Genomic DNA, 22,039 nt, shown 5'->3' on the forward strand with positions numbered 1-22,039 from the left:
TTCATATGAATGTACCCTAGTAAAATGTCATTCAGTATAACACTCTGACCAGTGTCTGTTCTTTTGCACATCTTAAAATTTTATTTTTATTGGCCAGTCTGTGATATGGCTTTTTCTTTGCAACTCTGCCTAGAAGGCCAGCATCCCGGATTCGCCTCTTCACTGTTGACTTTGAGATTGGTATTTTTTGCGGGTACTATTTAATGAAGCTGCCAGTTGAGGACTTGTGAGGCATCTGTTTCTCAAACTATGTACTTGTCCTCTTGTTTGGTTGTGCACTGGGGCCTCCCACTCCTCTTTCTATTCTGGTTAGAGCCAGTTAGCGCTGTTCTGTGAAGGGAGTAGTGCACAGCGTTGTACGAGATCTTCAGTTTCTTGGCAATTTCTTGCATGGAATTGCCTTCATTTCTCAGAACAAGAATAGACTGGCGAGTTTCAGAAGAAAGGTCTTTGTTTCTGGCCATTTTGAGCCTGTAATCGAACCCACAAATGCTGATGCTCCAGATACTCAACTAGTCTAAAGAAGGTCTGTTTTATTGCTTCTTTAATCAGAACTACAGTTTTCAGCTGTGCTAACATAATTGCAAAAGGGTTTTCTAATGATCAGTTAGCTAATCCACATTTATAATAAAATTTAAAAAAGGCTAACACAACGTGCCATTGGAACACAGGAGTGATGGTTGCTGCTAATGGGCCTCTGTACGCCTATGTAGATATTCCATAAAAAAATCTTCCGTTTCCAGCTACAATAGTCATTTACAACATTAACAATGTATTCACTGAATTTCTAATCAATTTTATGTTATTTTAATGGACAAAAAAATTAGCTTTTCTTAACAAAAAGAAAATTTTAACTGACCCTGAACTTTGTACGGTTATGCACACACACACACACACACACACACACACACACACACACACACACACACACACACACACACACACACACACACACACACACACACACACACATACCACACAACACACACACAGATAGACCGACAGCGCTTCACATGCATCCCTCTTTTTCAAGCCTTGAGGGGGGACTCCATGGCAGGCAATCACCATCAAAACGTTACTATAAACTTGAAGTAGGCCACTGATTCATATCATGGAAAATAGTGGTATCATTAGACCTCTTTTGAAACAGCTATTCCAAAGTCTGTCATCGTAAACCCTTATTGATTTCACCTTCAGTAGGTTCTCAGTGTGTTTCCATGTGAAATATTTCTACAGTAACACTTCCTATGAATACATTCTAACTCACCATAAACACACAAATAGCAGTTCAAAAGTTCTATATACTCAAAGATGACTCTTTAAAAGTGAAAGTGCTCAGGATACCCTGTTGTGCTCTGATACATATCTTGACGGTTTTAATCCTTTTGCTTCCTTCCTAAATGGCCATGTGTGACCTCACTTGTGGCCATGGAAAACCCAGAAGCCTCAGTCAGCCTATAACCTTGAGAGAGACCCATGACCGCTATCCCCTGTCAGTGCTGTAGTGAGTCCCAGTATGTAGTCACGTGTATGGTCCCCTAATGTCTGTGAACCTGAAGTATCCATCTGTGCTCGCCCTCTTTCCTTCTGTGTTACTCCCTTTTTAATAACAAGATAGAGGAGAGCCAGATAACTGATTCATAGTGGAACATTTTTCAAAGGGGCAAAACTCTTGAGTGGCTAACCGTGCTCTCCGTAGAAGCAGATTAAACCCATATTTGTTTTTAGTTATGCTGGCTGAAACAGAACTGGGGAAAGGCCTATATTCTCCACTTTCCCACAGACATAAATCCCTCCCTATTTGTACTCATGCTGCCTTTTTAGCTGAGCCGAGGTAGACTGCAAACCGGATGTCATTGTTTTCAATGAGAGAACGATGCTAAATGCCGTTTAGGCTGCCGGAGAATGCCGTTTAGGTTGCCGGAGAATGCCGTTTAGGCTGCCGGAGAATGCCGTTTAGGCTGCCGGAGAATGCCGTTTAGGCTGCCGGAGAATGCCGTTTAGGCTGCCACTGTAGACGGGACCAGGGGCGGAGCCAGAGGGGTCTCCGGGGTGGCACTGGACACCCCTGATATCTGATGTGCCACACCAAAATGTAATTTGCTATTGGCAGTTTGATGTTGATTGACATCTCATTTCACCTCTTGTTGAAAGAAGCATTTACTTTGACGTTCGGCAGCGCAATTTTCAAATCGAGGACGAGGAAGAGAGAATATTAACGTTGGTTGAGAGATACAGAAGAATAAGAAGAACCTACAGAAGAAGAAGAGAGAATATTTCAACAGCTCCATGAGCTCTTTTCGCGATTGGCGAAAGCATCATATTTGATGTAAGTTTTAAGGTTTAGCGTTGTGTTTATGTTTCCTGAACAACTTTGACAAACGTTGAGTCGCTGTGTAAGTTAACGTTAGACCTTTGGTTCCATTAACAGACAGTTATTCAGATAAGGGAGATCGGTTCCCAATTTAGCCTAACATTATGTTTACATCTGTGCTAGTAATGCACGCATATACAGTGCAGTGTCGTAAGTTAGAGTAATACGAATGTTTAGCTAATGTGGGGTAACTAGTAGGCTACAGCTGTCAGTGTTCAGCAAGTTAACATTCAGCTATTTGAAATCCATTAACTCAGTTAACTGTTCGTTTTGAGTTCAAGTACGAAAATCTATCAATCTGATAATGGAGATTTGTAATTGAGATTGGACTAAAATGTGGTTAGATGTAACCATAGACTGTCTTAATTTTGCATAGGGTCAATTAACATGAAAAGAAAGGGAGATATCAGACTTCTGTTCCAAAAGGACACAATGGTAGGCCATGCCTATACTTTAAACTACACATTTTAGTTAGCAGCTGTTAGTATCTAATCTTGTGGATCCCTTAATTAATTATACATTTCCATAGAGATATGACACATTATTTAACGTGTATTTCAAACGTTTCAAACGTTTCAAGATCCAGTACAGCCGTGTTTTCAAACATTTCCCAGAACTCTGCATGGTACTAGGTAAAGGGCTTCCAACATCTCCTGGTATAAGGACAATTCATGGCATGAATATTCTCCAAGTCAAGATTCTACTTATTGTTTCGCCTGTAGGCATTTTTCTCTGCCCAGTACACCTGAATCTGCCTTCACATCACAGTCAGGTTTTTGTAACTGGAAAAAGGTGCTGTTTAAAGATTCTGGGTTTAAGCTCCATTTGAAGGCAGAGCATCATATCAATGCTATGTATGCTTGGAATCAGCATAAAAGGGTTATTGACAGCAACTCGTCAATGTTAGATGTCATAAATGAGGACCGGGAAAAGAAAGTGGAGGAAAACTGTACTTAGATTAAAACAATTGCAGATGTGCTCCTATTAACTGCCTCTCAAAATACAGCGCAGAGAGTCTGACTCGCACAACAAGGGTCATTTCTTTTGACAATCTTAGAAGAAATAGCAAAGCATGACCCTCTCATAGAGAAAAGGATGAATGCATGTGGTAATGCTAAGTACACAAGCCACCAAATCCAGAACGAGGTTCTTGAGGGCTTAGCTGAGGTGGTACAAAGTGAAATAATAAGAGAAGTTAAAGAAAGTGACGTTTTTAGTGTAATTGCAGATGAAACCAAAGATTTAAAGAAAAAATAACAAATGTCTTTAGTTGTGAGGTACTATTACAACGGGACCATCCACGAAAGCTTTTTACACTTTCAGTCAGCTGAAAGCTTAGATGCAGCAGGTCTCACAAATGATAATTGATTGCCTTGAAAAACATGGTCTGGACCACAGAAATAATCTTGTGGGGCATCCGTCATGAGCGGAAAGCATTCTGGTGTGTCTGCACAGATTAAAAACAGTGCAAGATTTGCATTTTATGTGCACTGTTATGCACATTGTTTGAATTTGGTTCTTGTCGATGCTGTAAAATCAGTGCCTGAGGCAGTTAACTTTTTTGCTCTCCTGCAGAAGCTTTATAACTTTGTATCTGGCTCGTACGTTCGTCTCAAGTGGCTTGCAGTTCAGAAAGAGCTGTATCCACAGCAGCAGCCCAGGGAACTACAGAGACTTACGGATGTAAGGTGGGCATGCAGATACATGGCATGCCATAATCTGAGGGACAGGCTTCCAGCAGTTCTGATGTGCTACAGGATATCACACTTGAAAATAGTGGTGATGGTTCAGTGGAGGCAAGGGGCATTCTTTCTCAGAGAGATTTACATTTCAAAGGGCTTTTGGTTACCTTTTGTAAAGTGCTTGGTGATGCCAAATGTCTTTCTGACATGCTCCAATCAAGCTCTCTTGACCTAGCAAGGGCTGTGGATCTAGTAGGTGCCCTTACAGACACATTACAGGACTACAGAAGTGAGGGTTACTTTGGAGAACTATGGAAAGAGGTTGAAGAGATTGCAGAGCACTGCAAAATAAGTGTACAAACAGTGTGTAAAAGACTTCAGATTAAAGCTTAAGATTTCACGACTCATTGATGAGCACTGTTGGACAGAAAAAAAATAGTAACCAAAGTGATGGTGTGAGCTTCCAATGAGCTATCTTTTATCAGGTGCTTGACAGTCTCACAGCTGAGCTGCAGAGGTGTTTTCAAAGAATTGTGAGACAATGCAAGGGGTCCAGTCTCTCAACCCAAAGAGAACAACATTCTTGAATGAGGAGCCTCTGTTTGTCTTTGCTCCGACCTTTGAGTCAGATTTAGAGGACCTCAAACATGAGGTTCATCAAACCAAGCGGCTTGTTGATAGGAGAGATAAAAGTGCAAGGGACAGACCGTCTACTCTCCTTGACTTTGTGTTTCTAGAACATTATAAAGAGGTCTTCCATGAGCTATTTCGACTTTGTAAGATTTCTATTGTTACACCAGTCAGCAGGGCTTCTTGCGAAAGAAGCTTCTCAGCTTTAAATCTGTTGTCCTAAGGTGGGTTTTAATCAGTGGTTGATGACAGGTTAAGTCACCTCGGAATTCTCAGGGTTGAGTCAAGGAAGGTTGTTGTTGAAAATAAACTATGCAATTTATCTCCTTGGTGCTTGAGCTTTATTTTCAACACGGATGAGTGTGTGAAACATTTTGCCAGTTCTCACCAGAACCGCAGAATTATGCTGTTTTAAATCTACCTAGGATAATTTGGCATTTAGGCGGGCCCTCTGGTCATGATTTAAAACCTGTACTGTGTACTAGCTAGTACACTGACATTCAAAAATTATAAATCCAAAGGGTATCTCGTCACACATATTTAATTTGGTCTTGATTAGGACAATTCCAAAACTTTTTTCTTTGCTATTAGTTAACATAATATATATGAGCATAAATATGAAACTGTAGTTTGTAATATTGATGGGCACCAAAATAATTTTTATTTTTCAAGTCCAATTCTGCTTGATACCTGGTATGTCAAATTGCAGTGTTTTTTTGTTGTTGTTGAAAATAAACTATGCAATTTATCTCCTTGGTGCTTGAGCTTTATTATCTGAAAATATTTAGGATATTCAACACTTATAGACCCAGATTATATATTCATGAAAACAGAGTGACCCATGTGTGTGTGTGTGTGTGTGTGAGAGAAATTGAGCTGCAGTTCCGAGGTAGAGACACTGACTAGTCATATAGTATGTTCAAGAATTCTAGTGAAGTAACCCTTTTGGACCACACTATCTGCCACATTGAAGAACTCCAGGTTAAGTGAATGATCACTTCTACCTCTAATCAGCAATCATAGGATTCATTCATGCTCCTTAGATGCCAGGTTCGGGATCTTGCTTTTACGGTTACCATCTTGCTTTCTTGTCCCGCTATGCCGCTTGTAATGACGGTTTTGGCGTCCCTCGTCTAATTGCAGCATTAGTCTTTCTCTTCTATTTAATCATTTACCCGAGAAAATAATATCAATTAGTGACCTTTTATAAAGAAGCCTTTATTCATGTATTAACTATTCAACCCCCTCCATTCTGAAAAAAATGTAATTTCATGTTATCCAAGTGATCATGCCTGAGAAGCCGGTGTTTGGAGGATATATTAGCACGGGTGTTGGCAAACCGTGCCAATATATCCTCCAAACATCGGTTTCGAGGGCATTATCACTTTTATACATTGGGTTACCAACATATTCAAATCATGATTTACATATTTTCATTACTTTATTTTGAAGAATTGAATGATACTACTTCATCCTTCCACAAGATATAACGTTAGTCCCAACAAATCTAGAGTTGCTACCCAAGCCGGCTGGTCGTCGTTCTATCGGTTCGGTTGCCAGAGACGTGACACAGAACAAAAATACTTAATGACGGGATCTATGGACGCGACCCAGTCGTTCATTCTAAATGTTCCATTGCCATACTGGCTGGCAACGTTCTTATCCCTTGCTTGCTAGCTAGCCATCTACAGCTAACTTACTGTCATGTCAAACAGTGCAGACAGAATAACAACAGTAGCTGCATATCCTTTTGTTTACGCTGTTTTCTAGTGACATTTACTTGAATACATCTTTAAAAATGAGTTGAGGCTCGATTTCGCCTGGCATTGAAAATGTGCTCTCCAGGACACTGATGTTCAGAGCAGCTAGCCAACAACACAGCTAACATAGTCACTTCAAACTGAAGCTATACAGACTGCACCTCGTTTTGTTTGACCTTTTTTAAATAGACATGTCTTTGTATATATCCATAAAAAATTATGCCAGCTGCTTCATGATTTCGACTTGTTGAGAAACGCTGCCTGCCTGTCTGTCTCGTTCCGACTTCCGACCCCTAGACGTTCATTATTATGGGACAGCTGGAGATCGAATTTAAATATTGAAATAATGTTCCATGAGAGACAGGCAGCAAGGTTTATACAAATCTCTGCTGTTGAAAATGAAATGTTCGTCTAAAATAATGTGAGAATGTCTAGAATTGTTTTTATAGTGGAGATCAAATTTACAATTTGCCTGGCTGGGCTGATGAGACAGTGGATTACGCAGTCAGATTGAACAGAGTAAATAGGCATTTTAGTCATATATTTAGCTAGTGGTAACTTGTGGAATAGACACCGGCTGGATTGCGGTTTTAATCAACCAACTTTCAGGTTTAGAACTACCTGTTTTATAATTAGGCAATAAGGCACGAGGGGCTGTGGTATATGGCCAATATACCAGGCTAAGGGCTGTTCTTATGGACGATGCAATGTGGTGTGCCTGGATACAGCCCTTAGCCGTGGTATATTGGCCATATACCACAAACCCAGAGGTGCCTTATTGCTATTATAAACGGGTTATCAACGTAATTAGAGCAGTCCAAATCTGTTTTGTCATACATGGCTATGGACCACTTACAGTTTATTCCCTTATAGCAACATAACCACTTACACACAGTGGTGGAATAAGTACCCAACTGTCAAACTTGAGTAAAAGTAACAATACCTTAATAGAAAATGATTAAAGTGAAAGTTACCCAGTAAAATGTGTGTTTAAACATGTGTTTAATGAGTCCACCAGATCAGAAGCAGTAGGGATGACCAGGGATGTTCTCTTGATAAGTGTGTGAATTGGACGATTTTCCCGTCCTGTAAAGCATTTGTATTTATTATGGATCAAAATGTTACGAGTACTTTTGGGAGTCAGGGAAAATGTGTGGAGTAAAAGTACATTTTCTTTAGGAATGTAGCAAAGCAAAAGTTGTGAAATATATAAATAGTAAAGTACCGATAGCCCAAAAAACTTTAGTACTATCAAGTGTTTTTACTTTACGCCACTGCTTACACATCACTCACTGTAACTGCAATGGATAATGTTTCAATTTCCTGTCTGTCATAGCTGTTATACATCAGACTTAAAGATGCTGATATTAGCAATGAACCCTTTTCAGCTGCTTGGTTCTTCCTGTATATCACAATTTAGACCTTTTTAAGCAACCAAAGGGCAACGCAGGCAAAGGTCAGGCAAAGGGCAAGCATTGTTTTATGGTTATGCAGCAGACCCACTCATTCCCCTTAGTCACACTCGGTTGTTCACTGCTCTGTGAGAGCAGGTAGAGTGAACACCAAATTGACTCTCCATGCAGAATTCTGCAAAAATATATTGTGTACAACGTAAAACACCAAATAATGCATGCAGAGCAGAATTAGGCCAATACCCGCTAATTATCAAATTCCAGAAAAGAGCCGTTTTTAAATTCCACAACCACCTAAAAGGAAGCGATTCACAAAACCTTCCATAACAAAGCCATCACCTACAGAGAGATCAACCTGGAGAAGACTCCCCTAAGCAAGCTGGTCCTGGGGCTCTGTTCTCAAATACAAAACAGACCCCACAGAGCCCCAGGACAGCAACACAATTAGACCCAACCAAATCATGAGATAACAAAAGTATAATTATTTCCAAAGTGTCAAGCAATTAACAAAAAAACAGAGCAAACTAGAATGCTATTTGGCCCTAAACAGAGAGTACACAGTGGCAGAATACCTGACCCAAACTTAAGGAAAGCTTTGCCTATGTACAGACTCAGTGAGCATAGCCTTGCTATTGAGAAAGGCCGCCGTAGGCGGACCTGCCTCTCAAGAAAAGACCGGCTATGTGCACACTGCCCACCACAAAATGAGGTGGAAACTGCCAAATATATGACCATATTAGATTTTCATATTTCCCTCAGATTACACAGATACACACAAGAATTTGGAAACAAACCCAATTTTGATAAACTCCCATATCTACTGGGTGAATGACAGGGGGAGGGTAGGAGAGAATAGGTAAGAGGCGGAGGGTAGGAGAAAGAGAGCACGGGTGGGAGAGAGGGAATGAGAGAAGTGTTGATAGAGTGGGAGAGCGGATTAAAAAGAGGGCCAGAGCAGTCACACAGCAGTAGGCCTGGGTCCTTTTTGTTTTCTCCACAGGATTTGGAAAAGGTGACAGCATGCTGGTAGTGGCAGTAGCGACATGTAAAGTTGGTAGCGCAGGAGTGTTAGTGTGTTCAACAAGGACGTGTGTGTGTGGGGAGGCAGGAAAACAACTATAAAAGCTCCATTGAGGAACAATGAAGTAATGGAGAGAGGTGGTGTTGGGAGAAAACTGAGAGAATGGGAAACCGAAGCGGGAGAAAAGGGGTTCCTCATCCTCTCCCTGTCAGAGAGAGAACTCCCTCCCTGTGTTGAGGAGAATGTTGGCACTGTTCCATTGTTTCTTGAAATGGTTTCGCCATAGAAATAGAATCAATAGAACGGTCCACCCACCCATTGTGGCGTCATTAACTTGGATGGGGATGTCCATTCTAGTAATTATATCACTTTCCCCTGTCTTATGTCAGTTACTGATAGTCTATCAATTAGCCCATGTCAGCTAAAATGTTTTAGCTGGTTAATTCAGCCATCTGTCTGAACTTGTTATCGTGGTCGAATTACCAGTCGGGTGCACCCCATTGATTTTGTTAGTCAGTTTCATGGATGTGGATATGCAGACCCGCAAGCAACTATGGCCCCTCATGATGAGTTCAAATTTGTTGTGGCCCTCACCCCCTCAAAGTTGCTCATCCCTGGATTAGATGTCCAGATAACAGGCTTCTCACTAACTAGCCCTGGGAGAAAGGAGGTTCCTCATCCTCTTCCTGTCAGAGAGAGAACTCCCTCCCTGTGTTAAAAAGAAAGAGAAGAATGTTGGCACTGTTCCATCATTTCTTGAAATGTTTCCCCATAGAAATATAATCAGTAGAATGTTCCACACATGGCATCATTAACTTAGATGGGGATGTCCATTCTAGTATTTATATTTCTATGGCTTTCCCCTGGATGTTGGCGCAATTAGATGCCCAGATAACAGGCTTCTCACTAACAAGCCCAACGAACCCTGGGAGAGAACTTTTCTCAGCGCAGCACCAGCCCGAGACGGATCACTTTTTCCTCAGGAACTGCAGGCTCTTTGTTTTCCCCCGGGCCATGTGAAACGATAGCTCACCAAGGCTCAGGGCCCGTATTCCAAAAGCCTTTCAGAGTCGAAGTGCTGATCTAGGATCAGGTCACCCTCTCCATATCATCGTATTTCATTATGATCTGAAAAGGCAGAAAGTATTCTAGATCAGCCCTCCTACTCTGAGACTGTGAATACGGGCCTGCGACTTGAAGGGGGGACGGTGGAGGAGAGAAAGGAGATGGAGGGGTGCTGGTAACCTTAAGCTACCTAAAGACCCTCGGAGGGATACAGTGTGAATGAAGTGAGTTAAAAAGGCTGGAGTGAAAGCTTGAGTCATCACCCCATGAATCTTCATTTGAGCCAGTTTGCTACAGCATGAAAATAAACTTGCAGCAACAGGTAATGTGGATTATAATTAATAAAAACAATTCTAAGGCTTGATACATTTTTTGTAAGGGAAAATCAAGTCTTGAAATTTCAAAGTGGAATTTCCAAACTTCAGAAGCCTTTTTAAACCTCAAATATACTGCATTTCAGGAAGGTTCTCCTACAACAGGGTGATCACAGTAAGATCCTACATCTGTAGGAATCATTAAGCTGGAACAACTCGCCCGCCATTAAGTCATACCTCTGAAGTACATTAAATGGTGCTATTAGGTGTTGGTGTGTGGAGACTCCTCAAGCAGAGGCAATTCATTAGGTTTAAAGTCTAAAGGGCTCTTCGCAAACGGAGCCGGCGAAGGTCAGTGTCTGTCGCTCTCTTCGTAGTTTATGTACATTTGTACGGCTGAATTTTTGGAACCTCCGTCGACCTCGATTGCGTAGACTGTGTAGAGCTCTTAACAACCAGGGGTCGTCACAATTGGCACCCTATTCCCTACATAGTGCACTACTTTTAACCAGAGCCCTAAGGGACCTGGTCAAAATTAGTGCACTATATAGGGAGTAGGGTGCCATTTGGGACATAACTGTTGCAACTACTTCACTATCTCTCCTGCCATCTCTCGTTATAACTCACTGTTGCTTGAGGGAGAGAGGTAGCAGGGTAGGGTACTGTGTGAAGCAGGGAGTTGTTTTTGGAACGTTGAGGAGTACAGTGATGATGCTGGATAAGGAATGGAATCACTTCCTGGCAACACACACACTGGCACACGTTCCTCTCCGGTCTCCTCTCCTCCTCAGCTACACTCACACGTTCCTCTCCGGTCTCCTCTCCTCCTCAGCTACACTCACACGTTCCTCTCTGGTCTCCTCTCCTCCTCAGCTACACTCACAAGTTCTGTCTGCTTCATCCCTCCTCTCTCTCTCTGTTTTTCTCTGTGATACAAGCCGCATTGTCAACAGCTGCCTCACCTACTGCAGCCCTTAATTAGGAGGAGGAGCACCTCTCTCTCTTTCCCCTGGGCAGGGCCCTACTGTGTCAATAACACAACAATAACATATGCAGCTGCTCTGTACAGTGTGTGTGTGGTAATGAACATGGACAATGAACAATAAACGTGCGTGCAGTCAGTGCGTATATGTGTGTGGACCCGTGTGTGTGCTGGCATAATCATCTGTGCGTCCCTGCCTTGTTGAAGCGTCCAGAGCGCGGTGACAGATCTGTGTGGTCCTGTGTAGTGATAGTGACTACTGTATAGTGAGCCATGGATCTGGGTAACATTTGCGGTCTGGTGCGTAAAACTCAAGCCTCCATCGTAGAAAACAGGTTCCTGGGCAAACGCATTGACGAGCTGAAGGATGTAAGTTAAGTGTTTGAATGCACGTATTATTTTTTAGATTGGGGATTCTAGCTAGGTTGGAGCCTGTGAGACTTTGGTCGAAGTGCTAACTTTATTTCTCTCGGGTTGGGTGTTCCTCCGCTTCTAGTTCTAGCTTGCACAAGATTACAAAGTGAGTTGTTTTCTAAAGAGAGCTCGTTGGTGTGTAACACTGCAAAGCTCCAGTTTCTACAATCACTTTCTGTCTGTGTATGTTATTGAATGTGGGAGAGAGGGCTCTTGTGCTAACTATTCTTTGTCATGGTTTTTGATGGAAATGGGTACCTTTTTTGTGAAGCCTTGTGTCATCGTGTGTGTTGAAGTACGTACTGTAGCTAAATTCTGGGGTACTGTAGCTAAATTCTGGGGCCCTTATGAGCGCTTACTTGTCAGGCATAAATGAACACTTTGAGAGAGATTCACACGCAACGGTGATTCAACTTAACCAGCGTCTGCTTAGAATGTCTCTTCTGTCTTTGGTATTTTTTTGTTTCTCTCTCCTGCCTTATTTTTATACCGATTTGTACATACATGGTTCCTATTGCTGAACTCCCTCTGCTCCTCTTCTCTCTTCTCCCTCCAGACGTTGGGGAGTGACGGGGTGCGGATCACAATGGAGAGTGCCCTGACAGCCAGGGACCGGGTGGGGGTGCAGGACTTTGTCCTGCTGGAGAACCACACCAGCGAAGCAGCCTTCATCGAGAACCTCCGCAAGCGCTTCAAGGAGAACCTCATCTATGTAAGACGCCTACCCCAATTACACTCACCTCCTGGGTCATATTCATTAGGTAGCAAACGAACGCAAAAGGGGAAGGACTACCTGAACTTGTCCAATAAACAACGCTTGTTTTTGTATTCCGTTGCGTAACATGTTGCTGCCCTCGTGAATTTGTGCCTGCTGAAGATACAAATACAGTGTGTGTGTGTAGATGCATCCCAGCATTCCCCCACTGTGTTGTCACCTTAGAGAGATAGTTCATGGTCTCTGTCTCTCTCTCAGACATACATCGGCTCAGTCCTGGTGTCGGTGAACCCTTACAAGGATCTGGAGATCTACACCAAGAACCACATGGAGCGTTACCGAGGCGTCAACTTCTACGAGGTCTCTCCCCACATGTGAGTAACCTGAACCCGGGTATCCCAACCCACCATCTCTCCACCTTCTCCTCCTCTCCCATCCCAGTTGACTGAGTCATGGACTAACAGTTATGTACTCCACTACAGTACTTCACTGACTCATGCTCTTTATTTCTCTCTGTTTCTCTTTGTTTCTCTCTCTCTGTTTCTCTCTCTCTCTCTGTCTCTCTCTTTGTCTCTCTCTCTGTCTCTCTCGCTCTCTCTCCCTCCTCCTTCCAGCTACGCGGTGTCTGACAACTCCTACCGGTCCATGCGGACAGAGCGTAAGGACCAGTGCATCCTCATCTCGGGGGAGAGCGGTGCCGGCAAGACGGAGGCCTCAAAGAAGATCCTGCAGTACTACGCCGTGACCTGTCCCGCCAGCGACCAGGTGGAGACGGTCAAGGACCGCCTGCTGCAGTCCAACCCTGTCCTAGAGGTCAGCACTGGGGGGGGATACCATGTCATCCACTGCATGTGTCTGGCTTGGTCCAGTCTAAAACAAGACATCATATTTGTGTGTGTGTACGGCCTGTCCTGGAGTGTGAGCAGGCTCTCTACTCATTTAGTGTACTATATTGAGCTGTGGTGTGTTTGGCTGGATGGGCTGTAGACTAGTGGAGTCCAGACAGCTGGGGAGCAGATGTGTTAGGAGTAGAGCGGTCCAGACAGACCGACCGACTGCCCTGTAATCTAGCCCCATGTCACAGCCCAGCACCTCCTGACCCTCTGACACCACTTTAACACACCTGTCTACCCTCCCCACTCCTGTATCCCCCTCTCCGTCCTCTCTCCTGTTTACCTCCCTTTTCTCTCCTCTTCTGTCTCCCTCCTGTCTCTCCCTCCTCTCTGTCTGTCTTCGTCCCCATGTGTGACCCCAGGCTTTTGGAAATGCCAAAACGTTACGCAACGACAACTCCAGCCGCTTCGGTAAATACATGGACATCCAGTTTGACTTCAAGGTGAGTGGTCACACACACACACACACACACACACACACACACACACACACACACACACACACACACACACACACACACACACACACACACACACACACACACCAATGACTGAGTATGTTCCTGTAAGGGGGAAACCAGTACGTAAACACTGCCAGTCCTTCCATATTAACTTGTACAATATGTTTATTTTTCCACTCCTACGTTACTGTACTGTCCTGGGGGCGTGTACACCTGCATGTGGTTGTGTGGCTCTGTGTCTGTCTCAGTATCTCTGCATCACCACCCTCTGCTCCTCCACCCCCTTTCCCCGGTTCCCTCTCTCCCGCCGGCAGGGTGCACCGGTAGGGGGCCACATCCTCAACTACCTGCTGGAGAAGTCACGGGTGGTGCACCAGAACCACGGCGAGAGGAACTTCCACATCTTCTACCAGCTGATTGAGGGGGGTGAGGAGGACCTGCTGCGGCGCCTGGGCCTGGAGAGGAACCCCCAACAGTACCAGTACCTCGTCAAGGTGGGACGCAGCAGAGTTTCACTCTATGGTTGGGTCTGGAATGGGACACTTCCCTAGTCTCCAACTTCAGACCAGAGCATGTGTCTAGCTGTTTGGGGCTCAGGTCAAAAGTTATGCAATCGTGTGTGTGCTTTGAGATGTATCCCCAAGTCTCTCCGTTTTGCTTTTACAGCAGGAAGAGGTGTGTGTCAGCTCTCTCTCTCTCACTTTCTCACTCACTGATGTTCTCTCTAGTGTGTGCTGGCTCTGGCCCAGTGGGAGGCCGGCTTAATGGACCCAGTGTGTTATTAGTGCTGCTATAGAGATGCTCTCAGGTGAAGGAGTTGTCTATCCCTACTCACTCCCCCACTGAGACCTACAATATTTCTGCAAACACGCGCACAAACACTTATTTAGTCAGCCAATGAATGTGTGGGTGTTCAGTATGCGACGTGCACACGCGTGCGTAAATGAGTGCACGTGTCTGTGTTTGCTGGATCTACAATTAGTACGCATACGGCCTGTAGAGATAAAGCATGTAAAACATGAACCTGCCGATCTTTCAAAAACGTCTGAACATGTTTTCATAGAGCAGCTTGGTAGACGTTTTTAACTAACACCTTACTGTTTTACTTCTGACTAACACTGATTTAGATGTTGGCTGCTTTGTTGAGGAACGATTTTACTTGCAATGTAGAATTATGGTGTTTTGGCTTCAACAGTTTTGTCTGTGTGGGTCTCTCAGGGGAACTGTCCCAAGGTGAGCTCCATCAACGACCGCAGTGACTGGAAGTTGGTGAGGAAAGCCCTGTCTGTCATCGGCTTCAGCGAGGACGAGGTGGAGGTAAGAACCTGTTATTACAACACAGACACACAGACATAATGTTAGCCACTTAGGTAGTGTTTTGTTGATTACCTTAAATACTACTACTGAATACTTATTCCATTTTGACTGTCTGACCAATCATGTCTGACCAATCCTGTCTATGCTTTGGGTGCCACCATCTGTTTTGTTAGTGTAGTTGTACAGTAACATGCTGTATGCCCCTTTGCTGCAGTCTTGTGTATATAGTCAGGTTGTGTGTTGTGTGACTGTCTATATTGACCAATAAAGTGGGCTTATCTTATGTGAGTGTGTTGGGACAGTGGGTGAAGAGAGGGTGTGTTTGTGTGTGTGATGAGAGGGCTGATTTGTGCTTTGTGTGGATGTCTTTTGCATTTTCATGACTGTAGTCTGGGCTTTGGGCCAGAGCTCAGTATTTCTCAGTTCAGTGAGGGAAGCGGGAGAGAGCAGGTGGTTATATATAGTATACAGTACTCAGAGGTGGGGAAAAGTACCACATTTTCATACTTGAGTAAAAGTAAAGATACCTTTTTTAATAGAAAATGACTCGAGTAAAAGTCACCCAGTAAAATACTACTGCAGTAAAAGTCAAAGTATTTGGTTTTAAATATATGTAAGTATTAAAAAGTAAATGTAATTGCTAAAATATACTTAAATATCAAAAGTAAAAGTATAAATCATTTCACATTCCTTATATTATGCAAACTAAACGGCACGATTTTCTTTTCTTTTTTGACGGATCGCCAGGGGCACATTCCAACACTCAGATATAATTTACAAGCGAAGCATTTGTGTTTAGTGAGTCTGCCAGATCAGAGGCAGTACGGATGACCAGGGATGTTCTCTTGATAAGTGTGGGAATTGGACCATTTTCCTGTCCTMCTAAGCATTTGAAATATAACGAGTACTTTTGAATGTCAGGGGAAATGTATGGAGTAAAAAGTACATTATTTTCTTTAGGAATGTAGTGAAGTAAAAGTTGTCAAAAATATAAATTGTAAATTACAGATACCACAAACATCTACTTGAGTAGTACTTCAAAGTATTTTACTTAAGTACTTTACACCACTGACACACACACACAAAAAGAGACCATATTCACTATATGTTGTATATGCATGCATGTGGGGGGAGGATGGTCAGTTGAATTATATTTTATAACTCTTCAAGTCCAAGATAGCCTAATCTAATACTTGCAGTCATCAAGATAACGTTGTCTTCAGAAGATCACAATAAAATGTGTATAATCTTATCATGTCTAATGTTCACATGGCTTTTTTTCTCTCTCTCTCACTGTGTCTCGCTCTCTCTCTCGCTCTCACTGTCTCTCTCTCTCACTCGTTCTCTGTGTGTAGGAGCTGTTAAACATTATTGCCAGCGTTCTTCACTTGGGGAACATTCAGTATGGAGGAGAGGACAGCGGCAATGCCTACATCACTACAGACACACAGATCAAATACCTGGCGAGGGTATGACCTCTTCTTCCTGACTACAGTGTACCTATGGGGACACTACTCATACTGCACTCGGTCAATCATGTACCCTGTCGATACTCATGTACCCTGTCGATACTCATGTACCCTGTCGATACTCATAACACATTACTCTCTTCATAACTCGATAGTATCACTGTTCATTTGCTCAATAGGATAAATAACATTGATACTGGTGTTGAATGAATTAGTTTGGAGGTGTGTTAAAGTCTTTATTGTTGACGGTGCAGTTACTAGGTGTGGACGGTTTGGTCCTGAAAGAAGCGCTAACACACAAAAAGATCATCGCCAAAGGGGAAGAGGTAGGCTGGAACCTTCTCTAAGTCAATGCTCTTTATAATGAACTCTACGAGAACGTTTCCACATTCTATATTCGACATATAACGGCTCCTCGGTACCTCGGCAAGTGAGGAATTGTAGAATAACTGTTTCCATTCTTCTCTCTCTGTGTGTGTGCGCGTCTGTCTGTATCTGATCTGTGTGTGTCTGTCCTCCAGCTGAAGAGCCCTCTGAACCTGGAGCAGGCAGCGTCGGCGCGGGACGCCCTGTCCAAGGCCGTGTACGGCCGCACCTTCACCTGGCTCGTCAACAAGATCAACGTCTCCCTGGCTTACAGGGTAACACCACACGCCCCTAACTAACTAACACCCCGTTAACTCCCCTCTTACCGATGATCCCCCTCCTCGTTGGCATGATATCCCTATATCTACCCCATTCTTCTGCCCCTCCTGTCAGCCTGCGCTTTTGACCTCTTAGCCGGCCGTTTATAGACAGCGGTAGTAGGACTCCCCCTTGTGGATATGTTGTAATACTACATGTTTGACAGAGGAGTATTGTTCGTTCTACAACAATGCATTTCTGTGTAGACTGATAGGGGTTAGGTTATTGCATGTTTGAGCTGTGAGATAGTGTAGCCGTAATGCATCTGGTCCATGTCTGTTGTGAGTTCATCGTTAGACGGTGCTTATCGTGCTTCGTTAGGTATACATGTTAACAAATAATGAACTGCTCATTTATTCTTAGTCTGTTGGCTGTACACTGTTTAGAAACAGTTTATGAATGCTTCTTCATGAAAGCCATTATGAAGAGTTAACCGTTCTTTTTCTTCTAGGACGAGACTTATAAGAATGCTTCTGTCATTGGTCTCCTGGATATCTATGGGTTTGAAGTCTTCCAGCACAACAGGTACCAGAGGAATATATATATAGAACTAATTTTCCCATAATCCTGTGTGTTTTTGACAGCGTCTACCATTTACTGTCATTACGATTCTGCGTATTTTAATGTCAAGTTTGCGTTGAATATCATTGTCACGTGAAAAGATCATCTGTAATTGTGTGTGTGTTGCAGTTTTGAGCAGTTCTGCATTAACTACTGTAACGAGAAGCTGCAGCAGCTCTTCATCGAGCTCACACTCAAGTCCGAGCAGGATGAGTACGAAGCAGAGGGAATCACGGTGAGACTACTCTCTCTCTTTGTTTTGTCAGTCCATCTTCTCCTTCTCCATCCCCTCCTCACTCTGCCTCCCCTCTCAACCCTCTGCCTCGATGCTTCTATCCGTCTTGGACCTTACCCTCCCTCTACTGCTCTCCTCCATTTCTCTAGCTTTTCTCTCGCTCTCTATTCCCACTTCTCCCTCTTTTCATTCTCCCCCTCTCTCTTTTTATAGTCCTCTTCCACCTCTCTCTTTCTTCTCTGTCCGTTCCTCTCCTTCTACCTTCATCGCATCAGCTCTGCATGGCTGTCTACACGGTGATTGGTGGCCCACTCCACTACGATTCAGAGCCCATATTGGCAAAGAATCTCAGAACAGGAGTGCTGCTGATCTAGGATCAGTTTTGGCTTGTAGATCATAATGACTGAGATTATATGAAAAGGGTGAACCTGATCATACGTCAGCACTCTTACTCTGAGCCGCCTGGTGAAGGGAGCTGAGTGCAGAGGGCCGTGGGAGAGAGATTCGTGTCCAGTTAGACACCCGTCAAAGGGGACATTGTTGTACAACGTGGGCCGTGTTTGTCATAATAATGTGGCGGTAAACGTGTGTGTGTGTGTGTGTGTGAGGCAGCAAACGTCAATAAAGGTTTGATTGACAGTGTGCATAAAGTGTGGGTTCAGAATGTCCTTGTCCTGGATTCTCAGCATTCTGTGAATGTTTTCTTTTACAACCGTTAACATGTAGAACAGTTCCGTTTTCTAAACAAGCGATTTAAAAGATGCCGCTGCGTTCCTTGCTGTCTCGCAGTGGGAGCCTGTGCAGTACTTCAACAACAAGATCATCTGTGATCTGGTGGAGGAGAAGTTCAAAGGCGTCATCTCCATTCTGGTGAGAATCCGTGTCAGTCTTTAATGTAACCCTGAGCTTTTCAAGTTGACCTTTCACCTTTCTCTCTCTTGGCCCCTCTGCATCTGGTATATCCTACTGTCACAGTCAACAGTCCATCTAATGTATTTCTCTCTTTCATTCTTTCTCGCTCTCCCCCTGTCTCTGTGTCTCCCCCTGTCTCTGTGTCTCTCTCTCTCTTGGCTCTCTCTCTCTGTGTCTCCCCTGTCTCTGTGGCTCTCTCTCTCTGTGGCTCTCTCTCTCTGTGTCTCCCCCTGTCTCTGTGTCTCTCTCTCTCTGTGGCTCTCTCTCTCTGTGGCTCTCTCTCTCTCTGTGGCTCTCTCTCTCTGTGGCTCTCTCTCTTCTGTGGCTCTCTCTCTCTGTGGCTCTCTCTCTCTGTGGCTCTCTCTCTCTGTGGCTCTCTCTCTTGTGTCTCTCTCTCTCTCTGTGGCTCTCTCTCTCTCTGTGGCTCTGTCTCTCTCTCTGTGGCTCTGGCTTCTGTCTCTTCTGTGGCTCTGTCTCTCTCTCTGTGGCTCTGTCTCTGTCTCTCTCTCTGTGGCTCTGTCTCTCTCTCTGTGGCTCTGTCTCTCGCTCTGTGGCTCTGTCTCTCGCTCTGTGGCTCTGTCTCTCGCTCTGTGGCTCTGTCTCTCGCTCTGTGGCTCTGTCTTCTGCTCTGTGGCTCGTCTCTCGCTCTGTGGCTCTGTCTCTCGCTCTGTGGCCTCTGTCTCTCGCTCTCTCTCTGTCTCTCTGTCTCTCTGTCTCTCTGTCTCTCTGTCTGTCTCTCTGTTCTCTCTCTTGTCTCTCTCTGTCTCTCTCTGTCTCTCTCTGTCTCTCTCTGTCTCTCTGTGGCTGTCTCTCTGTGGCTGTCTCTCTGTCTCTCTGTGGCTGTCTCTCTGTGGCTGTCTCTCTGTCTCTCTGTGGCTGTCTCTCTGTCTCTCTGTGGCTGTCTCTCTGTCTCTGTCAGGATGAGGAGTGCCTGAGGCCAGGTGACGCCAGTGACATCACCTTCCTGGAGAAGCTGGAGAATACTGTGGGAGGCCACGCCCACTTGACAACGTGAGTCTACGCACATACAAACGCACGCGCCCAAACCTCCCTCTGCTAACCTAGCAACAGAAGTTGTCGTGAGAGCTAGCTGTAAAAAATGCTCTTGGAACAAAATGCATACGAATTCATGGAAAACTCCACCCAACTTTCAAAATACATAAATCATCCCTGCATCATAAGGGGATGATTTCTCTGTTGAATGTTACATATCTTGAAAACTTGATTGGTGACTGTCCCAAAATGTTTTGCTTATGTCAACAATTGACTAATAGTTTTTGGGTGAAGTTTTCTTTTAAGCTGTACACAACAGAACATATGTAAACATTAACTCAGCAAAAAAAGAAACGTCCTCTCACTGTCAACTGCGTTTATTTTCAGCAAACTTAACATGTGTAAATATTTGAATGAACATAACAAGACTCAACATCTGAGACATAAACTGAACAAGTTCCACAGACATGTGACTAACAGAAATTGAATAATGTGTCCCTGAACAAAGGGGGAGAGGGGTCAAAAGTAACAGTCAGTATCTGCTGTGGCCACCAGCTGCATTAAGTACTGCAGTGCATCTCCTCCTCATGGACTGCACCAGATTTGCCAGTTCTTACTGTGTGATGTTACCCCACTCTTCCACCAAGGCACCTGCAAGTTCCTGGACATTTCTGGGGGGAATGGCCCTACCCCTCACCCTCCGATCCGACAGGTCCCAGACGTGCTCAATGGGATTGAGATCTGGGCTCTTCGCTGGCCATGGCAGAACACTGACATTCCTATCTGGCAGGAAATCGCACACAGAACGAGCAGTATGGCTGGTGGCTTTGTCATGCTGGAGGGTCATGTCAGGATGAGCCTGCAGGAAGGGTACCACATGAGGGAGGAGGATGTCTTCCCTGTAACACACAGCGTTGAGATTGCCTGCAATGACAACAAGCTCAGTCTGATGATGCTGTGACACACCGCCCCAGACCATGATGGACCCTCCACCTCCAAATCGATCTCGCTCCGGAGTACAGGCCTCGGTGTAACGCTCATTCCTTCAATGATAAACACGAATCCGACCATCACCCCTGGTGAGACAAAACCGTGACTCGTCAGTGAAGAGCACTTTTTGCCAGTCCTGTCTGGTCCAGCGACGGTGGGTTTGTGCCCATAGGCGACGTTGTTGCCGGTGATGTCTGGTGAGGACCTGCCTTACAACAGGCCTACAAGCCCTCAGTCCAGCCTCTCTCAGCCTATTGCGGACAGTCTGAGCACTGATGGAGGGATTGACCACACACACCACACACACCACCACACACACACACACACACACACACCGGTTGACGTTGTAGTTGACCTCGCCAGCGTAGTGCAGCAGTCTGAACTCCTCTCGGCCCATCACCTTCCGGGTCGTTTCCACTCGGCCCAGCTTGTGACTACGGGACACACAAAACATTAATGACAAATTATAGGCACACCATAGCCCAAAACATTCATGCCAATGGAAAACCAAATCAAGCTTTTCTTATTCAACACGTTCAGGTAATCCCTCCCCATTGTTTCAAGTCTGTTTTCTGTCCATTTGGTACCTAATGAAACACAAAACAAAACTCAGCAAAAAAAAGAAACGTACCTTTTTTCGGACCACCGATCGTTTGACAAAGATAATTCTTGTAAAGATCCAAATAACTTCCATCAGATCTTCATTGTAAGAAGTTTGAAACTACTGTTTTCCCATGCTTGTCTCAATGTAAACCATAAATTGACATGAACATTGCAACCTGAGGAAAGGTCAGTATAAGACATAACGAGCTTACAGGCGGTAGGCAATAAGTCTACAGTTATGAAAACTTAGAGAAACTCATTAAGAGCCTTTCTACTGAGCCATGAAAAACACCAAAAGAAGGATGCCAAGGGTCCCTGCTCATCTGCGTGAAATCGCTAACCATGATGCAGCTGCAGGAGGCATGAGAAACCCAGCAGAATGTGCCAGGGCAAATAAAGTGCAATGTCCGTACTGGTGAACGCCTAAGACAGCGCTACAGGGAGACAGGATGGACAGCTGATCGTCCTCGCAGTGGCAGACCACGTGTAAAACACAATAACACCGCGGACAGAATGGCAACAACAATGCCCAAGTTAACAACCAGGAACGCA

General features: G+C 44.3%; 1 protein-coding gene across 1 annotated transcript in view; it reads left to right on the top strand.

Moving 5' to 3' along the window:
- The window catches only part of LOC111949736 (unconventional myosin-Ic), a 58,807-nt gene that overhangs the window by 26,520 nt on the left and 10,248 nt on the right, over positions 1-22,039 (top strand). Inside the window, exons 2-14 of the mRNA XM_070433966.1 lie at positions 12,211-12,366; positions 12,628-12,743; positions 12,984-13,182; positions 13,625-13,705; positions 14,038-14,217; positions 14,942-15,040; positions 16,396-16,509; positions 16,764-16,835; positions 17,031-17,150; positions 17,645-17,718; positions 17,884-17,989; positions 18,779-18,859; positions 19,821-19,912. Coding sequence (XP_070290067.1) covers positions 12,211-12,366; positions 12,628-12,743; positions 12,984-13,182; positions 13,625-13,705; positions 14,038-14,217; positions 14,942-15,040; positions 16,396-16,509; positions 16,764-16,835; positions 17,031-17,150; positions 17,645-17,718; positions 17,884-17,989; positions 18,779-18,859; positions 19,821-19,912 — 1,490 coding nt within the window. The remainder of the gene's footprint in view (positions 1-12,210; positions 12,367-12,627; positions 12,744-12,983; positions 13,183-13,624; positions 13,706-14,037; positions 14,218-14,941; positions 15,041-16,395; positions 16,510-16,763; positions 16,836-17,030; positions 17,151-17,644; positions 17,719-17,883; positions 17,990-18,778; positions 18,860-19,820; positions 19,913-22,039) is intronic.

Source organism: Salvelinus sp. IW2-2015, linkage group LG22 (assembly GCF_002910315.2).
Source record: "Salvelinus sp. IW2-2015 linkage group LG22, ASM291031v2, whole genome shotgun sequence".
Taxonomy (NCBI): domain Eukaryota; kingdom Metazoa; phylum Chordata; class Actinopteri; order Salmoniformes; family Salmonidae; genus Salvelinus; species Salvelinus sp. IW2-2015.